This window comes from Haliaeetus albicilla, chromosome 13 (genome assembly GCF_947461875.1).
Source record: "Haliaeetus albicilla chromosome 13, bHalAlb1.1, whole genome shotgun sequence".
Classification (NCBI taxonomy): domain Eukaryota; kingdom Metazoa; phylum Chordata; class Aves; order Accipitriformes; family Accipitridae; genus Haliaeetus; species Haliaeetus albicilla.
The window spans coordinates 28636331-28662466 of NC_091495.1; the positions used below are offsets into that span (position 1 = coordinate 28636331).

The 26136-nt window shown below is 35.2% G+C and overlaps 1 protein-coding gene across 7 annotated transcripts in view; it reads left to right on the forward strand.

Moving 5' to 3' along the window:
• The window catches only part of CEP170 (centrosomal protein 170), a 106266-nt gene extending 81702 nt beyond the window's left edge, over nucleotides 1-24564 (forward strand). For 4 of the 7 annotated variants that reach the window (XM_069800620.1, XM_069800619.1, XM_069800626.1 and 1 more), the window contains 7 exons: nucleotides 4583-4817; nucleotides 9683-9860; nucleotides 11273-11440; nucleotides 11751-11839; nucleotides 18013-18106; nucleotides 20463-20514; nucleotides 22192-24564. In XM_069800620.1, the coding sequence (XP_069656721.1) occupies nucleotides 4583-4817; nucleotides 9683-9860; nucleotides 11273-11440; nucleotides 11751-11839; nucleotides 18013-18106; nucleotides 20463-20514; nucleotides 22192-22478 (1103 nt within the window). In that variant the 3' untranslated portion in view covers nucleotides 22479-24564. The remainder of the gene's footprint in view (nucleotides 1-4582; nucleotides 4818-9682; nucleotides 9861-11272; nucleotides 11441-11750; nucleotides 11840-18012; nucleotides 18107-20462; nucleotides 20515-22191) is intronic. The other 3 variants (XM_069800624.1, XM_069800625.1, XM_069800623.1) reach the window with 3 other exon arrangements.
• The last annotated feature ends 1572 nt before the right edge of the window (nucleotides 24565-26136 follow it).

Here is a 26136-nt window from a genome sequence, read left to right on the forward strand (position 1 = left end):
ATGTTTACTTTAATAATTAACACTAGTTCACATTGCGATATTGCTGATTTTTGAAAAGGTAAACCCCAGTTGTTACTTGTCACTTTGCTGCTTCTTGTGTTTTTCACAAAACTATATATGGATTTTGAGTTTTGTGTCTGTGTGAACTATTGCATGCTCCTTAAACTTTCCCCAGGTTGCTGCATTGAAGTGGTTTGCTGCTTGTGTTCAGGGGAGTGGATGTATCTTTCTCTTCCCAGCCTACTAGTCTATCATGGTCATCCTTGTTTAATGGTCATTTCATTTACTTGCATTACACAGTCAAAGTTTACTGTAGCTTGTATAAAATACTCTGTTTTCAAGAGAGAAAAGATGCCATCTTCTCATGAGCTACCCCAACATAATAAGCTAGATACTTTGAAAAGATCCTTGTTGGAAAAATCTGTAGTAGAAATATAGCTTCTGTCATAAAAAGCTTTATCAGTTTATATATCAAAATCAGGGAGAAGCCTATATCAATGTAAAGGCAAAAATCTGAAAGCACTTAATAAAGCAGTCAGAGACTTGCAAAACAAAACCATGGCTTAATAAATAAATCAAGCCTTGTTTCTATGTAAGTAAAGAATATTATTGCTACTGTTTAGGATTTGAAGTTCCAGATTTTGTCTGTGTCAGTAAGCTTATTGTGTAATTTTTTTACTGGACTATTTAGAGTACACTTCAGGAAAATCCAAATTGCTTTAAAAGTACTGTAATCTTCTATTATATATAGGAGTGTGTGTGTATATAAATCTCCTATTACGTATAGACCACAGTACACCCCCATTTTCCCATTAGCATCTTATAAAATGATGCTAATTACTACCCAACAAGTGAAGTTATTAATAATATTGTTTATTATTTTATCCTTAGATAAATGGATTTAAAACATCTTTGAATAGAATGTGTTGCTTGTATGCAATATATAAAAATGGAACGTAGCAGAAGCTTTTCAATCCAAAGCATATAATACCCGAGTTTGGTTTTGTTCCTAGAAAAGTCAACAATTAACTTAATTTTAGCACTTTTGGAAATTACTAATCAAGTGCCTGACAACGTGCCTCAACTGTTTGAATGTGGTTTACTTTGGGCACATTTAATCAAGGCATAACAGTGATGTATTTTCTTCTCTCCCTGGACCTAGAAAGACTGGAAAATGAATGATCATTACCAATATAGGGTTTGTTTTGGTTTTGTTTTGTTTTTTTTTTCTTTTACCAGAAGACGGGTTGCTATCGAAGTGTTAAAAATGTTCCATGGGTCTTCTCATCAGAGTTCAGTTAACATTACCACATTGTAGATCACTAAACATTGGCAGCAGAATCTTTCTTCTTAAAATGCAGTCTACCAAAGAGGAAATTATTTCTGCATTTCCCAAATCTTTTTCAATGTTCAGACATATAGGCCTGTAAAAAGGGGGCAAAAAACAATGTAGTCACTGGACTTTTTTAATGTCTTGTACTTCATGTGGATGAATCGCAACATGATAGCATTAAGATTGTCAGAGCTGTCAGCAAGTCCATAATTTCAAGAATCTTTTTTAATCCTTGGTACAGTTAAGTATTGCTTACTTGTAAGTGAAGGGGCAAGCAGATAAATAGAACATCTTGGATGAGAATTACCAGCATTAAAGTAATTACCAGGGTGTTTCTGTGGTAGGAGGCTTGGTAACTGACAACACTGTGAAGACATGTGAAGCAGAATTAGTAATTTTATAGCACAAGCAATCAAAGATTTAATCAAGGCACTGAATCATCAAACAGTAGAGCGTGATCAATAAACACAGAGGGGACCAAAGACCTTTTTTCACAATTGCAGAGGAAAATTGAAGATGATGTTACAGAAGGAGCTATGTGTTGGGAAAAGAACAATGTTATCAGACCTAGCGCAAAAGTGCTAAGCTGCAACTGTAAAATTAAGCGTTGAGTCAGCAAAGAGAAACCTTGAGCAACCAGCTGTGTTTGGCTGCTCTGCTGGCTTGCTGGCCTAGCTGTCATTGCAAATAACTAGCAGATAGGTTGATCAAAGCTGTTGAGGTATCTCTGGGAGAAAAAAAAAAAGGTTTGAGCATGGAGAGAAAGCAACCCGTATTAACTGCACTGTAGTATTATTGCACTACTGAGCACCAAATTTCAGGATCTTTGAAATGGATGAACCTTGAGAAGACAATGCATCAATGAGAGTAGAGTATTTTATAAGGGATATGCTTAATAAAGTCTGTCCTCAATCTTAGAAGTGAGATTATGGTGTCCAAATCATCAAACTTGCCAGCTTAAGGCGTTGTCGACGCATTATACTTCTCGCAGAGTAGTCACCAAATTAGGTTTGTCTACTGATTATTTTAGCCAGGGTTTTGGAGGATTTTCTAGTTATTGGTACTGATATTCACAGTCTTTGGTGTCTGAGATAACTGATTGCATGATAGCTTTCAGAAATCTACATAAACTGCAATGACGTTTTGGGGCTGCATAATGTATAAATAGAATTAAAAGCATGTATGTGCAAATGTCATGAATCGTACAAGTTTGAGATTTTTACTGTTAGGCCTGCAATAACTTTTTCCCCATATTAATAAGAACCCCGTTGATAGTACATAAATAAACAACATTTTAAGGCCTTAAAATTTAATGGTCTTAAAAAATGTAGAGGAGTTTTATGGTGCGATGTAGACAATTGTTATTGACGTCATTTCAGTCAGTATCTCTGAAATGTTTAAGTTATTACAAAATTAAGTATTTTTGATTGAATGTATAATTTAAGAATCTTTTCCTAAAAAGTGTGGGTGGAGAAGATGACCTAAGACTAATCTCATCAATATATTTTATTTAAGATAATGCTTCTAATCTGAATGTTTTAATACGAATTAACGTGATAAAACACTATTTTGTACACAGAGAAATCCAAGCTTCTCCCAGACCCAGATCCTGATGTTGAAACTTACAGTGGTAGAGTACTAGAAATCAAATCTGTTTCTGATATTTCACTTCTCATTCAATTTTTAATTTTTAAATATATTGATTACATATGCTCATTGTACAGTGCTGAGTTGGTGGACTAGCTCACTTGAGAGATTTTAAGATAAATTTTTTATTTATTGTTATGCATATAATTGGAACCAGGACAAAGAATTTAAAGAAAGATTGATGATAAAATGTGGGCCCAACTCATAAAGCTCTTTGGACTTTGGTCACGCATTGCTTGCATGCTGTTGGTGGGGAAATGTGCTTTTTCTGCTTATGTTCTGCTTCCCTGAGATCAAAACAAGTTTGAAACCTCTAAAAAGAGAACAGTAAGTGACTGGAGAGACATTTTTATTTTCTTCAACAAAGTTAGAATATTAAAAAAAAATGAGTAGAACTGGACGTGATTTGAAGCCCACATTTAAACCTGAAAAAAAAATTACCCAAGCATATTTTTGTTTTCAGCAATTAAAAATGCATTATTTATATGAGGGAAGGGATGTAAGCTTATACACCAATGTCATGTGCTACATACTGTAATCTTTGAGAGCATTACACAAAACTTTTCTCAGCTAAAAATTACTTCATTATTTGTTACTTAAGTTCATATTCATGTATACTTCATTTGTAATGTTTTTTAAAACCTTTCAGGAGAAATAATTTATTACTTCTTGAATTTCTTCTTATATTAAAAACAATATACATTACTTGAGTCTATTATTTTTTATTACCAAGAGGTGATCACACACTTTTTAAAAATTTCTACAGTAATTATAGAGCCTCAGTGAGTTTAGGGGACTAAATCCCCTGCAACAATTTAACAGGTTGTTGTGATGAGCATTCCTTTATGCTTAGTGATATCTCTTCCTGCTGGGAATGTTTCAGGACAACATATCTGAAATGCATGTTCTAGACTTCAGTAATTTCATAGGGGAATGAGAGCCTCCTACTTAGTTTCAGTTCTCTTATACTTCAGGCTGTCTTCAGCAACATGGCTGTATATGCTTCATGTGCTACATGTGTGAATATATGCTCTTTACTCTGAGGCTGCTGGTTTTGTAGATGTGCTGCTGATTTTTATAACACAGTATTAATATTAACATATTTTTTCCTGTACTAAATATATAACGAATCATCTAGGATTTTTATGCTTTCCTTACGTAAGCATGCATTCCAGGCTTGGTGCCAGCTCCATCCTTCCTTCACGTCTCTTCATATTTTTGTGTATCATGTAAACCTTGAATGAAACTTGGGAAAAAATCTGCAGAAAAAGTGCAATCTGACTATATACTTAAATGTTAATGAATTGGGCCCTTGTTCTGTAAAACGGTTTGCTTGAGCTCACATACAGTTACTGGCTTTTACATCTTATTTCACTCATCATTATACAAAGAGCATCCGTTTTATGTTTTTATTAATCAAAATTTATTATTTAACACAAATTTTGTAGCTTTTTTTTTAAGATGTAGTAAATAAACCTTTTGTGAGGTATCTGGGGATTGATAATGAATAGTTGTGTATTTTTGTGATATTACTGAAATAATACTGTTTTTTCATATTAAAGATGCAATAATAATTCTTTTTTAATAATTAAACTAATTTAGTAAGTGCAAGATGGAGGCGCTTTCCTACAGATTATGCTTCCACCTCAGAAGATGAATTTGGATCAAACCGTAATTCCCCTAAACATACCCGTCTACGTACCTCTCCAGCCCTGAAAACCACGCGACTGCAGAGCACTGGGACAGCAGCTCAAAGTAGCAATACATTCAAGCACAGAATAAAGGAACAGGAAGACTACATTTGTAACTGGACTGCTCACCGAGAAGAAATAGCAAGGTTGGTTTTAAAGGAATGCCTCTAAAATAACAAAGATTTGTACCCAACCAGTTATACAGGTACATATATAGGAAAAAGAGAGCTAATGGATTTTCTGTATCACTCTACTTACCTTTTTCATTCACTAACTGAATGGGTAATTTCAAATTCTTTTGATGAGAGACTGGCAGACAGAGCACTCATGTTCCAGCACATCTCTTTCTAATGGAAAATGATAGTAATTTCTGACTTATGATAGCCAGATCCCAGAATATGAACTTCTGGTTGCATTAGCAGGACTTGCAGAGATACTCTGTGTAGAACTCTTAGTTGCTAATGGTGTATTTCCTGAGACTGAAGTATATCTGATTTTGTACTACCTTTACATTCATATTGAGGTAAAATTTCAGATCAATCTATAGGTGACAGAGAGAGGAAAAAGTGATTTTGCCAATGTGAGAGACCACGTTCTCATTTTATTTTTCATTTATCTAGACATTATTTCATGTTAGGTATTTTCTGATTTAAATCATATGTATTCATCAAAAAGTAATTTCTTTTGTTGTGAGTCTCTCAGATTACTGTAGCAATTCCTCCATTATTGCTAATAACACTCTGCTTCAAGTGAACCAAGGAAGAGGTATTCAGTTCTGCATTCTGGTAACCAGTTATTCCCATATCGTGCAATACCCAGGCAGTGAAAACTTCAAATAGCTTGCACTAAATAACTAAAACTATGTAAGTATAGAAATGTTATTTAAAACTTAGATGCCAGTGTTCAGGTTCTGAACCTTTTCACAGAACTTAATTTGGAAGCCTAAACAAGAAGAGTGTTTTCCTTTTAAAATTAATCTTAACACTGTGGTTTCACAGATGTGAAGCATTGTGTTTTGCTTACGTGATTAATTATTTATTGTTTCTTCCTCTTAGTAATAGTTTTCAGTGTTTGTTTTTCTAGTGTGATCTGTGCAAAGGGAAAATACTTAAGGGAGTCTGATAACATCTTCATAAATCATGAAATAAACATTAAAAAGGTATCTTCCTAAAACATCTCTTTCTTTCCAAGAATCTAAAATACAGATGGATATAGGGAGGAATGTGTGTATATGGGGAAAAAAAATTGAGGATAGCCACAGCATGTTACTTCCTCCTTATAAAAAGTGCTGCAGAACCTCTACATCAGTGAAACTTCTTGGTACATTTTGCTCACCTAAGAGAGGTTCACGCTGGAAGTAATTGGCAATTCAGTCTAAACTTATTTGATGGTTTGTTTTGCAAGTTTTTTTCTTCCCTTGGGCTTCTTACCATTTTCTTCATTTAGATACTGGTCTTAAATTTGTTTTGAAGGCTATGTACTTACCCTACTTTTTTTCAGCTTCTTTGTTTCCAGTGGAAGTGGTGAGGGGCTCAAATCAGTATTGCCAAATTTGTGATTGTGTATAGAAATTTCACATAAACTGCGTTAAATGAGCATATTTAAGGTTAAGAAAGCTAGCGCTCAGCAGTTGAGAAATGCCAGATTATTGTCATCTATTGTCACTGCTTCCAACACCAGTTTCCTTGGTTAGCCTCTGCTGAGCCCTCCTGCTCTAGGTCACTAGTTGATCCTTTCTCTGCCTCCATATTTCTTCATACTGATTCACAGTATTGCTCCCATAGCTTTTAGTTTAACTTCTGTCCTTTATAAGATGATTTTTGTCTCTGCTCCCTTTACCTTGCTAACCATAGTTTCCCCTTTATCATTGTCTACCCTAGTTTTTTTTTTTTTCCTTCCTAGCCCTCAGTGCAGCCTTTATGATCAGAGTCCCTCTGACTCTGTTTAGAGCTTTTTAAAAAGAAATAAATAGTTATATGTTCTCATTAAAATTGGTTGGTTTCTTTTTTTTTTTTTAATAACTGATTAGGTTAGGCAGGTGTAAAGATAAGTATTCCATAAAATGAATGTGCAGCTGAAAGTAGTATAGAGACTGTATAAGAAACATTTCATCACATCCATGTTACCATCATATTGTATTTTAACTGGTCTTCCCAGATTGACCCAGTTTGCACTATTCACAGACTCTACAATTTACAGATGTTAATAAAATTGAAAATTGGGAAAAAAAACTTAATGGAGTAACTAAATTTGATCTAAACCCACTTTGGCCTGGAGGAAATATATACACTCAGAATAACAGGAGCGTCACATGTATTTTATTTAAGGCTTTTAATGTATCATTACAAAATAAACTGACTCAGTGTAGGAAGTGTGACATAGTAGACTGAGCATGAAAATGTTTTTGGTAATCCAGCAGTTGAGAACTATTACAGATGTCTTAGAAGTATTCCTATTTCATTGTGGTTTTTCTAATACTATGGGTATTCTTTCACTACAGGTAAATAAGAACTAGAGTTCCAGGCTGTTGAAAAAGATGGTCATGCTCTCCCCATCCCAAGCCCCGTGTTCTCGCCCTTTCCCTTGTGTTGGAAACTGTGTCTGTCCCTTACAGAACTGTGTAGCTGTGGGAGTCTGCTCGCTGAGCAAATCTAATAGCAGCATTTCCTCGGGCAGGTTTGGGGGTTAGGGAATTTGAGGTTTATTTTAGTTTTGCCTCCTTGAATTGACTTGCCTTGTGTGATTGCTAGGTCTGATGCAGGAAGTGGTAGCAATCTGCAAGGCAACCTACAGTTGCAACAGAGTAAAGAGTGTGTACCTAAAGCCTAAGTCTCTTGTCTTTGATTATACAAAACATACTGCTTATACTTAAGCAATACTTCCTGTTTCTAAAAGTTAATGTAGAATGACTGGAAAACTTCATATATGAAAAGTCAGGCCAACTTTCAGGCTGGTTTCTAATTTTCTTTTTCATAGTGCTTTTTGTTTAGTGCTCTGTCTATATTGTTTCTGTATGGAAACATTATTGACTACTGACTATAGCTTACTATCACATTCAAACTAATTCCAGATTTTGTTCGCTTGACTAGTGTTTGACTGTGATGATTGTCTAACAAGTTGCTTGTCATCCATGTTAGAGTTTTTTATTATGATATTTTCAGGATTCATTTCAATTCATTTTTATGTAGACTTCTGACATTTTCTGTAATTTTGATTGCTTGGTAAGAACTCAGTTGAAGTGGCTGTGGCATGTTGAAGCATTGCTGATTTCTGCGGAGAGTTAAGTCTTAGTTGGTTGATACTGCTTTTGGTTATGGTGTTTAACAACATTTGTCTTCTGGAGGATTTACTAATAATTGAAATTTCCTGGTTTTTATTTTCTTCACAACTATACGTTAAACACCAAAATTTGTCCCAGAAATTCTAATGTAATTATTAGCAACTTCTCTGTTTAAGAAAAAAAGTTATATGGTTGTGTGAAACAAAGGAATTGGGTGCTGTAGTATCTCTGCTACTTAGAATATTAGCTCAAGCCTTGGAGTTTTTCATGTTCTTATAAATACGTACCATTAATATAAATTACAGTTGCCTCAAAAGATGTAGTAATTAGGTTAAATTAATTAATGTAGTAATAGGCACTTACCATACTTTTAATTTATTAAAATGAGCAATTGACTTGGTTTCTGCTTTAGTGTTCCAGGCTTTGATAGTTTGAATTCAGAAATACTGTCTTGAGTGGTCATGGGTAATTGCCGTGTATTCTTCTACAGCCTTATCCCAATTATATGTGTATCTATGCTGCACAAGGTTGCACTTTATTGCAAATTGATGATGGTTAGCCACAAAATCCAGTATTGGAATTTGACTGAAAATTTCTCTAATAATGTTTGCATTTCTAGTTTGAATTCCGCTCACTTAGTCTTTATCTTTTGGTCAGTGGTGTCCATTCTTTTTGACTTGAAGACAAAGTGAAAATAAAGAGCAGAAAGAAGCTCACTTTTAACAAGCACCGGCCAGCACGGTGTGTGTTACTGTCAAGTGGCTGCGCAACTCCTTCCGCTTAGGTGACGGGTGCTGCTGTTCACAGGCTCGCGGTGGTGCAGAATTAGCCCTGTTGACTTCTATGCCTTCAGTCTGCTCAGACAGAAGTATGAAAGGGGATCGCTTGGTGGGCTGCTCTGAATTCTAGGTCTCCTGAACTGCTTGATCCAAGCTGGAGATTCAGGGTGCCATAGTTAGTAGGGGGCTTTTAGCCTTTGCTTTGGTTTTTTGTTTTTTCCCTCCTTTTGGGGTGTCCTGGGGAGGAGTACCACAAGCAGAGCTAGGCAAGCTTCCTCCCTGTGCTGAGCAGAATACAGAGCAGAGCTATTTTTTGATGTGGCAGATCACAAAAAAGGAATCTTCAGCTGAGAATTCAGATGTATTTGTGTAGTGCTATCATATCCAGGTTTTTACAGGCATGTTCTGTTTTTCCAACTAGAAAGCTTGTCTTGATTTTTGAGGATTTAGGGTACTGGTCTGGAATTTTGGACACATAAGCAGCTTGGTCTGAGCAAACTGCAGGGCTCCTACATAATCAGAGGCCCTGAAGAAGTTCTTTGCAAGTAGGTAAACTGAGGTATAAATCAAACATGTTCTGGGCATTTTGGATTTACTGCATGTACACAGGTCATCTGTGCAGTGTTTTCAGCGTATTTCCAGTGCATCCCATGTGCTGGATTTAGTGCATGTTGCACACTTCTCTGCCTGAGAATCCTAGAAAGAAAACAAGGATGCTCTGTCCTTTGAGATTGCCTTCTGCCTTCTTCCTCCAGAAAGGCATGTTACGAAAAGCTTCAGTTAAAAATTTGCTTTTATGGTTCTACAAATGAACTTTCAGTTTAGAAGAGCATACACATTTTCATAGCACAGTTATCAGGAACTAGAACTTAGAAGCTCAAAGGCTGCAGGTTGAGCTCTACTGGTCCAGAAGTATTTGTAGAGGAGAATGTAACACTCTCTTTATTACTAGGATCAGTCAAGATCTGGCTCTCATCGCACGGGAAATCAACGATGTAGCAGGAGAGATAGATTCAGTGACTTCATCAGGCACTGCCCCCAGTACCACAGTAAGCACTGCTGCCACCACCCCTGGCTCTGCCATAGACACTAGAGAAGAGGTAGGAGATCTTCATGGAGAAATGCATAAGGTTCTTCCTTTTCTTTATTTCTTTTGCTTTTAGCATTTTGCATAGCCTTTTTAGTTATTTCCACTCAACCCGTATGCATGATCTCTACATTGTTTTTTGATTTAAAGTTCCTTTACATTTCAACAAACAACCCAGAAATTATTCTATGAACACAGCTTGTCAAAAGGATGCATGCTATCTGTCTGTCTCTTTTTTTCCACTAAACATAGGACAAGATAGTTATTTGTTTCTTGCTTATCTTTAGCCTTAGATACTGTTGGATAGTATCTAAGTGCATTTAAAGATACTAGCGTGTGTGCGGAAATATATATAAATGTATACATTTAATACTTTGCATAGCTATTAAAAACAAAAAAGTCCCTCTTTTCACAGGTGACATAAAAGTTTCGTCTTCTGAACACTGAAGTTCCTAGGTATCATCAGTTAATAAGAACTTTAGATTTTCTTTCTTAAAAACATTGTTGAAAACTACCTTGAAATAAGTTTGCCTTGTGCTTCTAATAATTAGTTTCTTCGACTATCTCTGGTGTGCTGTTCTGTGAATATATTGACTAACTTGTTCTAGTAACCATCACAGATCTAATACTGGTAAACGTGTTAATCTGAATTTAAATCATCACTTTCTACCATATTAAAATTCACCCTAATATGTTGTAAATGTTTACTGCATTTTTTCTTCATAGTATTCCTTTCAAAATGTGTTTATTCATTTTTGTGTGCGTAAAGTTTGGTAATACGTTAGTTTACTGTGTTTAGTATAATACTGTCTTTTTCTGTGGAAAAAAAAGATATAAACAGTGATAAGAAATCTGTGAGTTGGGTACTCAGAAAAATTGTAACTGCGCTCACATAGACTTTGTTTTTAATTCTCATGGACTTTAAGGAGGTAAAGCGCTCATTTTCTCAGATCCAGTTAGATCACTCTGATTTTTATAGTACTAAATAATTATTTTCTTCTTTAAAAAATATTGTACAGTGTGTACATACTGCAGGTGGCAGTATCTCCTTTAAGTAGGTATAGGTGTTCCTGTAACAGACTAATCTGGAAAAAAATCTAAATTTGATAGTGCTGTACTTAATTCCACAGATAATATCCACAGATATATTGCATTAATCGAAGGAATAAATTATTCAATATAAGTTTATAGGTAACTATTATGTTACCTGCCCATAAGCAAAATTCCTGTGACGTAGTCTAATTTTGCCATGTATGTCTGGTATTTGAAAAAAAAAAAAAAAGTTCATTTTTACAAGGTATTGTTACATAAGAGATGCATCACTTTATACCATATAAGACAAAGAATGATTTTTATTTGATAGGCTTCTTGTAAACTGTTTCAGATGGAAAAAAAATCTCATTTTTGCCTGTATCCAGTAGGTTTCATAAACTGCATTTTTCTTTTACCCCCCAGTTGGTTGACCGAGTATTTGATGAAAGTCTCAATTTTAGAAAAATACCTCCACTAGTGCATGCCAAACTGCCAGAGGGTAATGGTCGGCCTAACGATGCTAGACCACAGCTAACAGATGCCCTTGACCCCCCAACAATTACCCGGAGAAGGACTTGGAGCAGAGATGAAGTGAGTACACAACAGTATCCTCTCTAGTAATGTGTCTGTTTTAAGCTTTTACAATTGCCTCTGCACTTAATATTCTCGTCACTATCCTTTCTTTCCTACCTGTAGCAAATAACATTAATACTGGAAAAAATTATTTGTGTATTACTGAATTGGCAAAATGTTCAAGTATGATTGTATATGAAACTAATTAGAACACAAGTGTGATTTTTTTTTTTTAAACTTAAAAAAAAGATTTTAAAATATGTGGAATTGTTTGTATTTAATTCCAATTAAACTAATAATATCCTTTTTTATGAAAATCTTACTGCAGGTTATGGGGGACAGTTTGCTGTTGTCCTCAGTCTTCCAATTTTCTCGCAAGATAAGACAATCCATAGACAAAACAGCAGGCAAAATCAGGTGGGTTTTCAAAAATTATTGTTATTACTGAAAATGTCTGCTCTCATCAACATTCCTACTAGTAGAAGAGATATGTATAATACAGCTAGAGCAAATGTATTTAGTAGCAACTTGTGTTTTAAAAAAAGTGGTTACCTATGACTTTTTTAGCATTTAGAAAGATTTGAGGTGATAAATTTTCCATTATTGCTTGTGTGTATTTCACATTATATGAAGATAAATATTAGCAAAGTTTACACGGACAGAACAGTATCCATCATACTTCCAGCAAAGGAGCTGTTCCAACATGTGCAAATGCTGTGCAAAATCTACATGACCTCTATGCAAGTCTTGTAAAACTCCTTTCCTTTGAAGGTAAGGTTAAAATGTTGCTGAACTGTAAAACCAGGCCCTGTATGTTTGCCAAGTTGTTGTAGAGATCCCCCGTTTTAGGAAGAAAAACAAATGGGACAGAGGAGAGCAGTTTCAGTAAATCCTTCTGAAAAAGAACTTGCTCTGGAAACGATGTGGTCACTATTGAGTTCTAAATCTAAACCAGATGTAACCATCTGTTATTTTTAATTTAAAATTCCTGCTCAGATAGTTAGATTCCTGCATAAAATGTCACACTATCTAACAGGAAGTATAGACATGTCAAAAGTGACAATATGTTGCTCTACCAACACTTCCGTTTTTCTTGAATGAGTGAGTGTACAACCATTTGGTGACCACTGTGGTTGACAAGAATAAATGAAAATTCTAAATACAAAGTTCGAGGTTGTTTAATTCACATGTCCTTCTTTATGTCTTTATGCAGTTAATCATTTTAAAATAGCGTACATTAAAAATAAGAAAGTTATTTGGCTGAACTTCATGTATAGTTTTCTGAATGTGAGAAAATATTAGGCCTGTAATTGCTCAGTTTGTCTAGGAAGTGTTAGATATTGAAATCTTAGATGGGTGACAGATTAATAACCAAATCACAAATTTATTTCAGCATAAGGTGATGTAACTAGTAAAAGCAGTAAATACTAACATATCTGAAGGTTGTATTCTCATGGGAGTACCAAAAAAAGACTTGACCATAGAAATCAAGAGGAAGAAAAGTTATCTATATTAATCGGTAAAAACTGTAGGTTATCTGCCATTTCTAGTCCTGCTCTTTCTAGTAGGAGAGTATCACTGAGTGAAGAATCAAGTCTTTAAAAGCCTGCTGCCCATTCTTATTATTTCTGTTCTAAGGTTTTTTATGTGTTGCTTTTACTGGTGGTTACAGGTAGCATTTGTGAGTACCTTATTTCTGCTATCTTGGAACATGGTCCTGGACTGATAATCATCTCACTTCTCTTTTTCCAATTCACTATTTTGGGGCTGCAGGATTATAATATTGGGAATACGCCATTTGCTGCCTTTCCCTCTTTGGTTTCCCCAGATACAGTCTTTTATGTATCATACTATTTATTTAAATATCCTTAAACAAAAGACATAAATGTCTTTAGCTGTGTAAATTTCAGATATAAATGAGTTTGTGAAATGCAGGTGTACAATACGGTTACTCTCAAAAGCTGTGCCAAATTAAGAGTTCAACTTCATTATGTAGAATTTATTACAAATTATGCAAAAGTTCACAACTTGTTTGCCTTTAATCAACCTCTGAGTGCATGCTATCATTTACTTTAATAGCTGATCTCAAAAAAAGTGCAAATAAATACATGCAAAGAGGTACTTAAGCATGACCATTCTTTGAAAGTCATTCTAAAAGGCATTTGAAATTTGGAAATAGAAACAAAATACTACATTAAGTTTTGTTTTGAGCATAATTCTCTGGGAAAATACAGTGACATCCGTAAGGAACTCTGCTTACCAATATTTTTTTTTTTTTCCTTTTAAAGCTGCATCATTGGAACAAGAATCTTGCTTATTGACTGACTTATTTGTGGTAGGCGTCTAGGATGATATGTATCTTAAAATGCTTCAGAAGCAGTAGATAGTAGCTACTCTACTTTTTTTGTTGTGCTGATTTTTCTTGATGGGTAGCAGTTTCTGATCTATAAATATGTTGCTAGCACAGCTGTAGTTAACCTAAAAACCAGTTCAATAGAGTGAGTTAAAACAAATTTATGTATGTGAATTCATTCTGAGAAGAGCAGGTAACTAAAATCAAGTCTTACACTTTTCTGATTAATTTTCTGAGCTTAAAAGGTAAGCCAGATATATTGTAATGAATGTAATAATGATGGGATCATGTATGTTATTATAACTATAAGCATACCTATAAACATTTTATATACATTTAAAGAAAGTGGCATTGCTTATTTCTAAAATTATAATGGAGAAAGGCTCGTTAATAAGTTATTATTTAGCATATTCCCAAGAGCTGTGATCAAAACTTCCTTTTCCTGCCACTCAGAATGGATTTGAATAATATGATGTTATTCATAATGTCATTAGTATTTTGAATCAGAAAAACAACCATAGTTTTAGAATTATTTTTTTGGAGAGCGTATAAGGCTGCTAGGACCTATTACAGATGTTACCTTAGCTTTGTTTTGATGTACATGAGTTCAACCAATTGGTGTGCTTCTATTCCCTTTGCTGGAGTTAAGCCAGTTAAAATTTCTGCCCAGAACAGGTACAATGAGAATCAGTCAGGATTTGTCAAGCTAGCAGTTGCATATTTATGCCAGAGTACTTAACATGAAAGGAGAGGAGAAATTTTTAGAGGCACCAATAAGAGTAAGCTAGTAAGCCTGACTGTGTTTTAAAAGTCCTCCCTCAAATTTTCTTGGTTGCCAATGTAAAAAACTCTCTCTAGAGCACAGACAGTATGGACAATTACGATCCTTACAAATTGCATCATAAAATTGCATATTAAAAAATGTATCCTTCCTATCTGGGTCCAAATGGTGAAAGACGTGCTTCCTGTGAATGTGAACGCCCTACCTTCTGTAATAGCTAGCTTTACAAAAAGGCCAGTTCCACTTTGGCTAAAATATTAAGAACATAAATATTTTCAGTCATTCTGACAAGCAGATCTAACAGAAATTAAAATGAGCTAAAATCAGTCATGAAAATAAATTTGCATGAGGGCAAAAGGAAATAGATACCTTTTTGCTTGACTAGTTTCTTCCCACTTCCCCACTGCCATTTCTGTTTTCCTAATTTACCGATAATGTTCCAAGTTCCACTGAATTCTGTAATTGTTCCTACCTTATCTTAAGAAGTAGGATCGAGAGAAGCTTTTGATGCTGTATTCCTCACCTACATTCTCCCAGTGCTGGCCAAACTGTTTTTTTTTTCCCCAAGTCCCAGCATGGTATTCAGATTGAACCAGATTCAAATGCCTGGTTCTTTCCTTTCACCAAATCCTCTATATGTTTGTAATTTTCTTCAGGATAATGTCATAGCTTGGGTATTGCTAAATTACTTTTCTATATTTTATTTTTATTCATTACTTTGTATAATCAGTTACATTCTTATCTGCTGGTGTATACAAAACTACATTATATTTAAAAAATCTGCAGCATTCTTGCCATGTATCCTATAACCCGTTCTTTGCTAACAAATTATTGTGGTGGCTTCTCAGGAAGCAGTTTGTTTGCTTTTCTGTCTTTTATATGTTATAATGAGTTTGCAGGAATTTTCAGAGATTATGGAGGGAAGAGGTAAGTAGGTTTTGCAGTGGGAAGACCTACATGGTTTTATCAGCGCTTTACAATGTGAATGCAGTGTTTAGTGCCTTGCTTTGTAGCAGGCAGCTACCTCTTCAGTCAGGCAAAATCTAGGCAAAGCATTCAGGTCAGTGCAGGTACTACTTGTCGGTCTCTGCAGTTTGCTGTGCATCCTGCAAAGTGCAGTGAAAGTAAAAAGGGGACTGAGCACAGCCAAACGAGCAAGTTCAGGCAGATTTGCCCCAGAAAGTAGAGAAAGGCAAGAGCAGAAGGTGGCAGGCATTTAAAAATATGTTGTCTTAAGATAAAAAGTATGGTTAGAAGGAGGAAGAGCAAAGGAGACAGAGAGTAAGACCCCCCCAGGAGGTTAAAATGTACAAAATGAAGAAGTGAAAAAAATGTTGTAAAAAGGAAATAGGCTTCTTAAAATGATAGTAAAAACAAATCAGCCTTGCCACTTTATAGTGGAAATAATATTTTTTAAATTACTGCTTTCATTTTTTCCTCTTTTTTTTTTTTTTAATAAAATGACCTATGAAATGGAAAGCTTTCAAATTGTAAAAGAGAAGTAAGAACATTATCTCTAAAAGAGGATAAGACTGAAAACACAACATACACAAGCAAAGGCATTAATCACATACATAAAGATAGAAATATTTTAATATAACATGAGCAAGAACATAAATGAAAAAAACATGCAGTGTCACAATAACTTCTATATTTTTCCTGCTAGTGCTGTTTACTGCTAAATAAAGCCTTATTTTCTATTTTCCTGCTTATTTCCAGTGTGATATAAATGCTGTTAAAGTACAGAAAGTATAGCTGCATAAGATTCTCAATATACTGAATCCAAATATTTCCAGGAATGGTCTGTTTTTAGTGTATGATCCTATAAAGGATTTAACTGGCTCTGCTTTTTTTTTATTTATTTTAGCTCATCAGTGTCAGACAAGTCGTAAATTTTCATTGTTACTGAACTTTCTGCTACCCAGGTCTGCAGTTGTATGGCTTAGCGAGCTTTTGCACTCCCTTCCAGAACATAAAAGCAACCTTGTCAGTCCTCTGATGATAAGCTTCGTTACAAGATGATGATGCTACTTGAGGCCATAAAGTGTTTCAAGTTTTCTTCACTGTAGTTTCAATTACTTTTAATTTATTTTTTCCTTCCCCAAGAAGTATGCATTGATGTTTACTCCTTGTATGCTTTGTACATTAATAAATTAAAGTCACTTGCAGAAGTAGTCATTTGCCTCAATCCCATGACATTGTGTCATGAGAGTAGTTTAATTCCTCTCAGTGAAACATCTGACAAAAACATGTTCTGAATCAGCAGCTAGTGAAGACCTCAAGGACAGAAGAAGAGTTAAAGCAGCTTCTGGATGGGCTTTCTACAGACATATATGTACCAATACAATAAGACAGGGTACACATTTTGAAAAATGACAGGATAATAATAGAGAGTGGGATTTTTCATAGGGTATAAATAACTGAAGAAAGATGAACAGAAATGCAGTACTGAGTTTCCCAGCTTTCTTTAAAATTCTTAGTCTTTATGTGATTCGAGGTATCATGAATTTCCACCTTAAAAATTATTTCCTCAGAGATGTACCTACACTAATAACTTCTTTAAAATGTACTGCTTTTTGGTCATGATTTTAAATTAGTTTGTTTGTTTGCTTAGCAGTTTTACTGCAGCTATTTTTGTACTTTTAACTCTGAAATACCAATTAGAGAAGTGGATTTGGACTCATCTATGTCATCATGGTGTCACTATAAAAAAAAGAATACTCAGACTTTAAATATCTGCACATTCCTTTTTTTTTAATTGTGCAAATGTGGACAGTTTAAATTGTTTAAGATATGACAAAACAAAAACTATTTATCAGAGCAGGGAAGCAAAACACAAAAGAGGAATCTCAGTATGCTTTGGGGTTTTACAAATGATAGAAGTGACTTCTTTCAACATGTAATACAAGTGATACTTATATTACTAAATCAAGTAGATACAATTTCTGTGTTGAGACTTTTCAATGAAAACTTCTTCTATGAAATGCATTTTTCTTTTAATTTCCTGAAGTAGTTTATTTTTCATTAAATTCATGTAAAATACAAATGTAAAAGAGTTGCATTTATTTAGCATTGTTAATCTTCCTGTTATGTTTTGCAGTTGTTGTAAAATGCAGTGTTAATAGGGAGTTCTCTGGCTACTGTAAAATAGTTGGATTTTTTAAAAAAAGGCTCAATAGTGGAGGAAAGAATCAGCTGTGTCTTTTCAACACCATAAGCAAGTATTTAGCTACAGAACTGCCATTTTAGTGTCAATAATAATGATATTGCTGAAAACCTGTATGCTTCCCTGAAAATTTAATCTGTATGATTGGATTCTGTCACTTTTCAATATTTGAGATTTTACTTTTATTCAGTGCTCCCTATGCTGCTTTCTCGTATTGTGTTATCTTTCAGGTTTAGTTTGTTTATTCTTGTCTATTTTAAACATACTGTTCCTGAATTTCTTTCTTCTAGAATATTATTTAAGGACAAAGACAGAAATTGGGAAGAAATTGAAAACAAGTTGCGAGCTGAAAGTGAAGTTCCTATTGTGAAAACATCAAGCATGGTATGAATAGTTCTCTTTTCCGGGTTTGATTGAGCCTCTTATCTAATTTCTAAATAATCAGTAGAGGAGTGTATTATTTTCAATGACATAAAGGCAAAAATCTTTAAAAGGTTTTATTTAGACACTCAGTATATTTCAAGAATAAACCTAATCTTCTTTAATAATTACTGAGACTTACTATCTTATAAAGAAACAAGAAATTGTTCAGGGGAAGTTCTCATAAAGAATGCAATAAAAGGGGTTCCGACTATATATAGACCATCAGTACTTTAGTATAACCAAAGGTAACAACCATTAGTTTTAATGTTGGATTGCTTTCAAATGAATTTGTTTTACAGTCTAAAGACTACTTTACCTACTGATTATTAATATATAGTACTTGATACTATTAATACTGATTATTAATATTTAGAGAAATAGTTGTTTTTTGCTATATGTGAATGAAAATAATCTGTAGACACCTTGCAATAAAAGCACTCTTCAGTGAAAAAAAATCATGTTGATTTTGTGTGGAAGTGATTACTGTAGGGTATCAACTACAACCCTAGTTGATTCATGTAGGCTTCTACCCCTGCCTAATTAGGGCCATTTCATGACCAGATTGTGACAGTGTGAGGGAATGGAGCACACTTGTTTCCTAGTACGCTTCTCCTCTGCTTCTAGACACAGAACGTAGGGTTTGAAAAACATCTCTGCATGTGAGAGCAGGCGGAGAGTCTAGCTACATTATCCTGTCTGGAGTATGGTTCTGTTAAGAATGTCAACTTACAGAGGCCATTTTATTTTCTGAGGGGAAAGGTGGGAGAGGAAACTCCTCACATACTTCGTACTGGACTGCTTAGAAGCAAAATGTGAACACATTTCCTCTGGCACTGAACTGGCTAGCACTTCTGTGTTAGCTCATCATGAGTTATTAAACTCACCCAGATTGATTTTTCCTGGAAGTATTAAAAACTTGGCCTGTAATTTCTGCAGAATGATATATTTTTTAAGAGCAATCATTAGTAACTCAGTGTTGTAATTTAATAGATACACTGGCGGGGGGGGGGGGGGGGGGGGTTAAAGTTCAATTAAGCAAGTTACTCATAGAAGTTTCTAATTTTAGAAATATGATAATATAAGGAGTTTCTTTTACCCATTTCCAGAGTAAGATCAGAGTTTAGTGTTTTATGTTCCAAGTGCTATGGATATGGGGTTTTAAGCCATTCATTAAAAAAGAAAAAGATTAGTTGTATATTTATTCCTAAGTTCAGCATTTTACAAAATTTTTTTTCAATGCATTAAAGCATCTCCCATTGTTTGAAAGTGTGTGGGGTTTTTGTCTATGCACTGATTTTCAAGTTTCTGCTCAGTTTTCAGAACAATATGTTGTTCAAATGCAGTGCTTATTTTTACCACAAAATGATATTAAAAGTTAACAGAGGACAATTGTAACTGATGTTTGTTTTGTCCTTGGGACATTTATGTCCAGCTCAGATGTGGAATCTGCTTAAAGATACTGACTTTGTAAAATCCAAGGTAATCAATCTCTTTGCCACTCACAAAAATCACATTACTTAGTACAGAATGGGTTTCTGAAATGGGTTAAATGGGTTTGTGAAATCGGTGCCTTTGAAAATTCTCAGCTTTTGAAGACCACTGATAGCTCTCCTCAGCAGTTGGATTAACAGTATTCTTCAGTGTAGGATCCTTCAATTGTAGGATTTACATATTTATAATTTAATATGTGGTACATTTAATGATTGTTGTGTTTCTGAGTGCGTCACTGTGGCTACATCTGTGTTAGCAAGTAGTGCAGCACAGAGGAGAAAAATCTGTAAGGCCAATGAGTGCTGAGGACCCAACATTGGTGTGCTGTGCAGGGTCTCGTGGGCACAGGGCCTGATGGTTGCAGGCAAAATCCCGCTGCAGTCATCTTACTATTCTGACTCACACCTGAACAAGGTTATAAATCACCCTATTCCATTCCATATTGGGTTTATACTATAACTTTCCTGTAAAGGTTTGCTGTTACTTTGCCCCATTTCTGCGGAACTGTGGTGTCTACAAGTCTGTGCTTGAGAAGGAGTACTGCAGGCAAACAAGCAAGGGACAGAGTGAGGTTTGGTTGACCCTAGCCGTTGGCCAGTGCAGAGGAGCTCTTGATTTCCGAGTGGGCCACGGCTGCCCAGCCTCAAGCACTGCTGCCCAGGACCCATGGTGGACGTGGCTGGGCCACCACCAGCAACGGTGTTCCTGATGCCAGGAGGGACAACCCAAATAGCATATTGCAAAGGTTGGGGAGGGGGATTGTTTGCTACTGATAGGTGGTTTGAGTCTCTTTTTCCTTAACGAAACGTGTTTGTTTCTTTCCTAGGAAATATCATCAATCTTACAGGAGCTGAAACGAGTTGAAAAACAGCTGCAAGGTACAAATCTTTTTTCACTTTTCTCTTTTGCGGTTGCTTGCTTGCTTTACAATTTTTTTAGTATATATCTATATATATGTGTGTATCATGAAACAAAGTTTTTGCATTTTATTAAAATAAATTCAGAGTTGCAGTTACATGCATTAACATATAATTGCTGGCACATTTGTTAAAGAAACGTCACTGAATTATTTTAAAACAGAAAAGTGATGATATCTTTTTATATGGGTGAGAAAAGGCTCAACTAGAAATGAAATAGTCCAGAGAATCCCAAAGGAATTATTTGTGAAACATTCTTAACAGAAATATTTTTGTGGGCAAATATTGAAGAGTAGGTGATAGAGAATCCTGAGATTAGGCTTTATAAAATATTTTTTGCACATCAGTAATACCCTCATGCCTAGCACAACTCAGTATAAGGAATGTACTGGGACCATAATTTATAGGAAATCTGAAAAGAAACCCTGTATCCGATACAATAAAACGAAAATTTAGAATTAGCTCTTGACACCTTCCCTTCACACTGCTGAATCCACTCTTTGTAATTGTGGAGCCCACAGACTACAAAGTAGAAAAGTTACTTTGCTTTTCCCATGCAAAGACTTACCTATGTATAAAATGGAAAGTATGTTGTGCTTACAAAGTGTGCTATTTAGACATATATTCCATTTATCAAAATCAGCTTAAAAACTGAGTATATTTTAAAAAGAAGTTGCAGTTTATTTGTGTACTGTTTATACTTAGTTTATTGTTTAATTTGCAGTGGTCAAATGGATTAGTGGTCCATGCTTATATATAATCAATATTGTATTTCTTGTAAATTTCCTGTATTTGTTATTTTTGGTATTCAGATTTAATCCTACAATGAAGCATGTTTTAAAAAAGACTGTTTCAGGAGGGAATTGTTAGCCACCTTTTGAGACAAATCAGTATTTGTTTCATACTCAGCTCTAATTAAAAAATGTTAACTTATTAACAAGCTCTGTTGTGTTTAGAGAACAGAACAATGCAATAGGCCCAGAGAAAGAGGCCAAATCATTTCCTTGTGTACACAGTGGTGTCCAAATAGACGTTAGTAATTTGGGAAATTAAAAAGAGAGGGGTTCTATTAAATGTGACAAATGTGTCAATAGTACAGTAAAATGAAATGGTACTAGCTGCTTCTGTTTGCCCTCACTATGTGGAGGGAAGAGGGACAGTAAGTCCATCATTATGCATTAAAAATGATAAATGACTGCTCTTTTATAGGAATTTCTCAACGATGGAATTAGCATCTATGATTATTTGAGGGGGTGGAATGAAGTGTAATAGAATGCTAACGTTAGGAGAAAAAGCCCCTTAAACGTGACTAAAAATCCCATCTTTCAGTCCCTATAAGCTAATCGTAGATGGTTTGTCCTCTCTTTCCTGTCCACACATCAGGCAGAGTTTAGTTTGTGTTGTGCAGTTTTATTTCATCTAAAGTTGTAATATGTGTAAATGCTTTTAAATATATTTATCAGCTACCTATATGTTGGATACACCACTCTCCTGTACTGGGCAACATGCATAAAAGCTCATGTCTGTCATCATCTAAAATAAGTGTGAGAACAGGATTTTTGTGGGTTTTATGATAACAGAAAATTGTATTTTTTATGGTTTCTTCCCTATCCCTTTCATCTTTTCTTGATTGCTTAGCAATTAATGCTATGATTGACCCTGATGGTACCCTGGATGCTCTGAGCAACTTGGGATTCGCCGGCCCCATCTTACCAGCTCAGCCGAAGCCGAAGTCCAGTCCCGTTTCCCAAAGTACCCGCCCTCAAGTGCAGCCAAACTGCCAGCCCGAAACTCGGGCTTTTCGACCTGCCGCCGTCCCTGTTGCAGCTGAATTTGAGAATGCTGAATCCGAGTCAGATTTCAGCATACATTTCAATAGGTTTAACCCAGATGGGGAAGAGGAAGATGCCACCCTGCGTGAGTGACATCTCAGTGTTGATACAAAAACCTTTCATGTGGAATGTCTAGGAATAAAGGAAAAATTATAATATTGGTTTTATAATTTTGAAAAAAAAAAAAAAAAGGCTTGGTCAAACAGCAGTTGTTTTATTAAACCAGTTTTCTTTAACTGTGATGCTTTGATTGTCACTCAATTCCTTTTCAAATCATAAAGATATGCATAGATACAAGTGTAGGAAAGCAGATTGTGGCAGGTTTGCCCTTTGTGGTTGTGTGCTTTGCAAAAGAATTATTGTATCAGCAGTTTTCCCTTAATAGATTTATTTCTTTTTAAAAGCCATGCAAGCAGTCTAACATTTAATGTTACTGAAACCCCAGATCTCTTTGCCAAGCTGCTCTAATGAATGGACTTCCTCCACTAAAGTTTGTACAGAACTGTTGAACAGTTACATTTAATTCTGAATTAGATGATTTATATAGGAAACATTATCTTTGACTACAATGACACATTACTGCAAAAGGTAAGACAGATTTCAGAAAACATTCATTCTTGTGTACTGAAAATCTCAAACAGTTCTGTGATTTATATAACCTTGTTGCTGTGTAAATTGTCTTGGGGTTTACAAAGTTCACATATTATGTTTGCACTAAGATTTGCTGGGAGTGATAGGTGAACATATCGATATCATTAAACAGCAAGCAGTGTTTTGATGTACATAGAAAACTGATAATACTGTACCTGTATTATCACTGCAGTGTTTTAATCCACTTTCTCAAAGGACTATTTGGCACTTTTTGATCTTCTTCAAATGTCTTTTTGATGTTAATGAAAGTAGAAGTATTTCATATCTCATTTCTGTCCAAATGTTTGTTGAAACTAGGAAACAAATGTAAACATACAGCAACGTGGGACATTTTAAAGCATATTGAGGCAAATGGGCTCTCACCAATTCAAAAGCAACATAAGCTTACAGAAGAAATTACTGTTCCTTGGAATGATCATGAGATGTAAAATTTTCTTTAGGGGACTTGGAAATAGGGTTGTCATAATTTGCTTGATCGATAGATGCACTCCCAAGCAAATGATTTTATTTGCTTCTGTATATTTTCCTGTAGTTTTGCTAGTAAAGCTGTCTCTGTCTTACATATTTAAAAGGATTCTGGAAGACAACTGCTAACATAGACATTTTGCTTATACCACTGAAAAGCAAGTCTATTTAAAGTTTCCTATATAAGCCTATTTTCCTTTTAAGTTGTCCCAGTAACTTAACATTTGGAAATAATAATAAAAATAAAAGTAAATTACTTTGTATTTCCAGAACACTGTAATTTGGAGGAATGTTATTTCTGTTAAATGTAACTAATAGACTGGAATTTTCCTATGTTTGCATCAGTCTCTATATATTAAGGTTAAAGATACAGTTTTGCAGCTTTTATGAAATGGTCTTTAATATTTCAGCAATAATCCTGTATGGCATTTGTTTAAAAAAAACTACTTTCTGTACACTTTTAAATTGTACAGGCTTTCAGAAGTCAGTAAAAGTTGGACCAGTTAATAAAAATGCAAAAACTTTTTTTGTAGAGATGTAAAAACAAAACCACTAATCTGTTGTATAATGGATTTCATATTTTCTTTAAAAAAAAATTAAAAGGAAACAGCCTTCATGTATGACTCAATATGCTCTACTCCAGCTAACTGTGGAAGCCTGAACTACACTAGTTTACAAAGGCTACAAGACAAGTTTTAGAAGGTGCAGAAGGGCAAAAATAAATTGAAACTAGAGCTAGGTGTTGAAAACGGAGTGTACCAAACCATCACCATAATTCCTTCTTTTGTTTAATGCTTGGGAACATAATTTTTCTGCAGACTCGAGGGGAAAGTAGGAAATGGCTTGGAAGGATTAAAGGTGCAGGCTCTTCATGCAAGATTCTGTTTGTGTTTTCAGGCATTTATACCTTTATGTTCTGTAATAAGCATTTTGCATTACTATGTTCTTATTTTGTATGAACATGTTCTCCTTATTTATTTTTGTTACATTTATTATGTATGTTATTTTGTTATATGCATTTACAACTCCATTTTTAAATAAAGTGTTTCTGGAACTTTACAAATGTGTGAATATGTAATTGAGAGCTGGGAAGTTCACTCAGTCTTCCTGCGGTCTATCTTACCTTTACTGAAATGGAAAATGACTTTTTTTCATAAACATCTTTTCTCCGGGAAAAAGTTATACTATTGCTGCTGCTGCTGCATCATTTATTCCATGCTGACAGTATTGGCTCACTTTCCCGTACTCAGGTTCATTTCCACACTTGAATTGATTTTTGTGTGCAAAGCTAGAGGCAAAAATAATCCAGTGTGCTGGTCACCAAATAATGACTCTGTTTCCCTTTGTAGAATGAAAGTAAATGAGTTTTAATGTACCTGCCAGGTGCAACAGTAGATGGTTTTCAGGCTGCTTTCCTTCTGCTTTATATATTGGAAAACTGTATTGAACATTCTGATTTGGCTCCACACTGGTGCCTTTTTTCTTCTGTCCCAGCTTTGACTCTGTACGTACTTTTCCTGCAAGACAATAAATTTCTTCTTCTTAACTAACTTCATGCAAGAACAAAACTATGAGTTTAGTATAACGCTCCAAGTATTCCTTCCCAGCTTACACATTTCAGTGTTGCCAAGCTTTGCTGTGGCTTGACAGCATTCAGCTCTGATCTTTCTTCTGTGCACCGATTTTTCCTTTGTATCCCCAGTCTGATGGCATTAAGACTGCACTAATGGCACACAGGAACACTCAACAGCACTCAGCTCTAGAAGGGCAGGAGATGTTTACTGATGTTCATAGATGCCAGTTTGGTATAGTCAAAGACATGAAAAAGTCAGAAGGGCTCTCTAGGTGCTCAGGCCTTTTTCATATTCTCCAACTTCACTGGCTGCTATTGTTTCCTCACTTGTTGCCAGTATCCCTCTGTCTTTGCAGAAGTAAGGGGAATGCACCTCGGGGTTAATGTTCTCATGCTCAGAGCCCCATTTCTGTACGCGATAGTGCAGCATATTGTTAGTTCTTCCCACAGAGTACATTCATCTATCCTCTATACTTTGAGCTGAGGTTATGCAGAGATGTTTTTCAGAAGTACTTGGGAAATCCAGCTAAGTTGCATTGGTCTTCTGCTTCCTTTTGACATCAGCAAGTGGGGCTGACATGCAGTGACAGAGAGAAAGCAGAGTTCAAGCCTTTTCTGATCAGCGCTGTTGGGTCCTCCCTTAGCTACATGCGCTGTTCTAATTATACACCCAACAAATACTTCTAATGACACTCACATCTAGTTGTAGCATACAGAAATAAAGCTAACAGTATAATTTGTGTGCCTGACCTGGTAACAGCAAGATGGTGTTTCACGACAGCGTGTACTTTATACCAAAAGCAACTGGTACTTTAGTCTCAGAAGAGAATGCTGCTTCATACCAAAAACTGAATTTCAGTCAGTGCCTGTTGGAAGGCCTTTGTAATTTTAACTGGAAAGATTTCAAGCACAGAAAAGATCTACAATTACTTCTTTGACGTGCAGCCGTGAGAAGAAGAGAGTATGCAGGAATGCATGAAGCATTCTGTGAAATAGCGTATACGCTAAAAGCAGGCCACTCACTACATGTCAAGGAGATTTTATATCCCCAAGTCTTCTGTG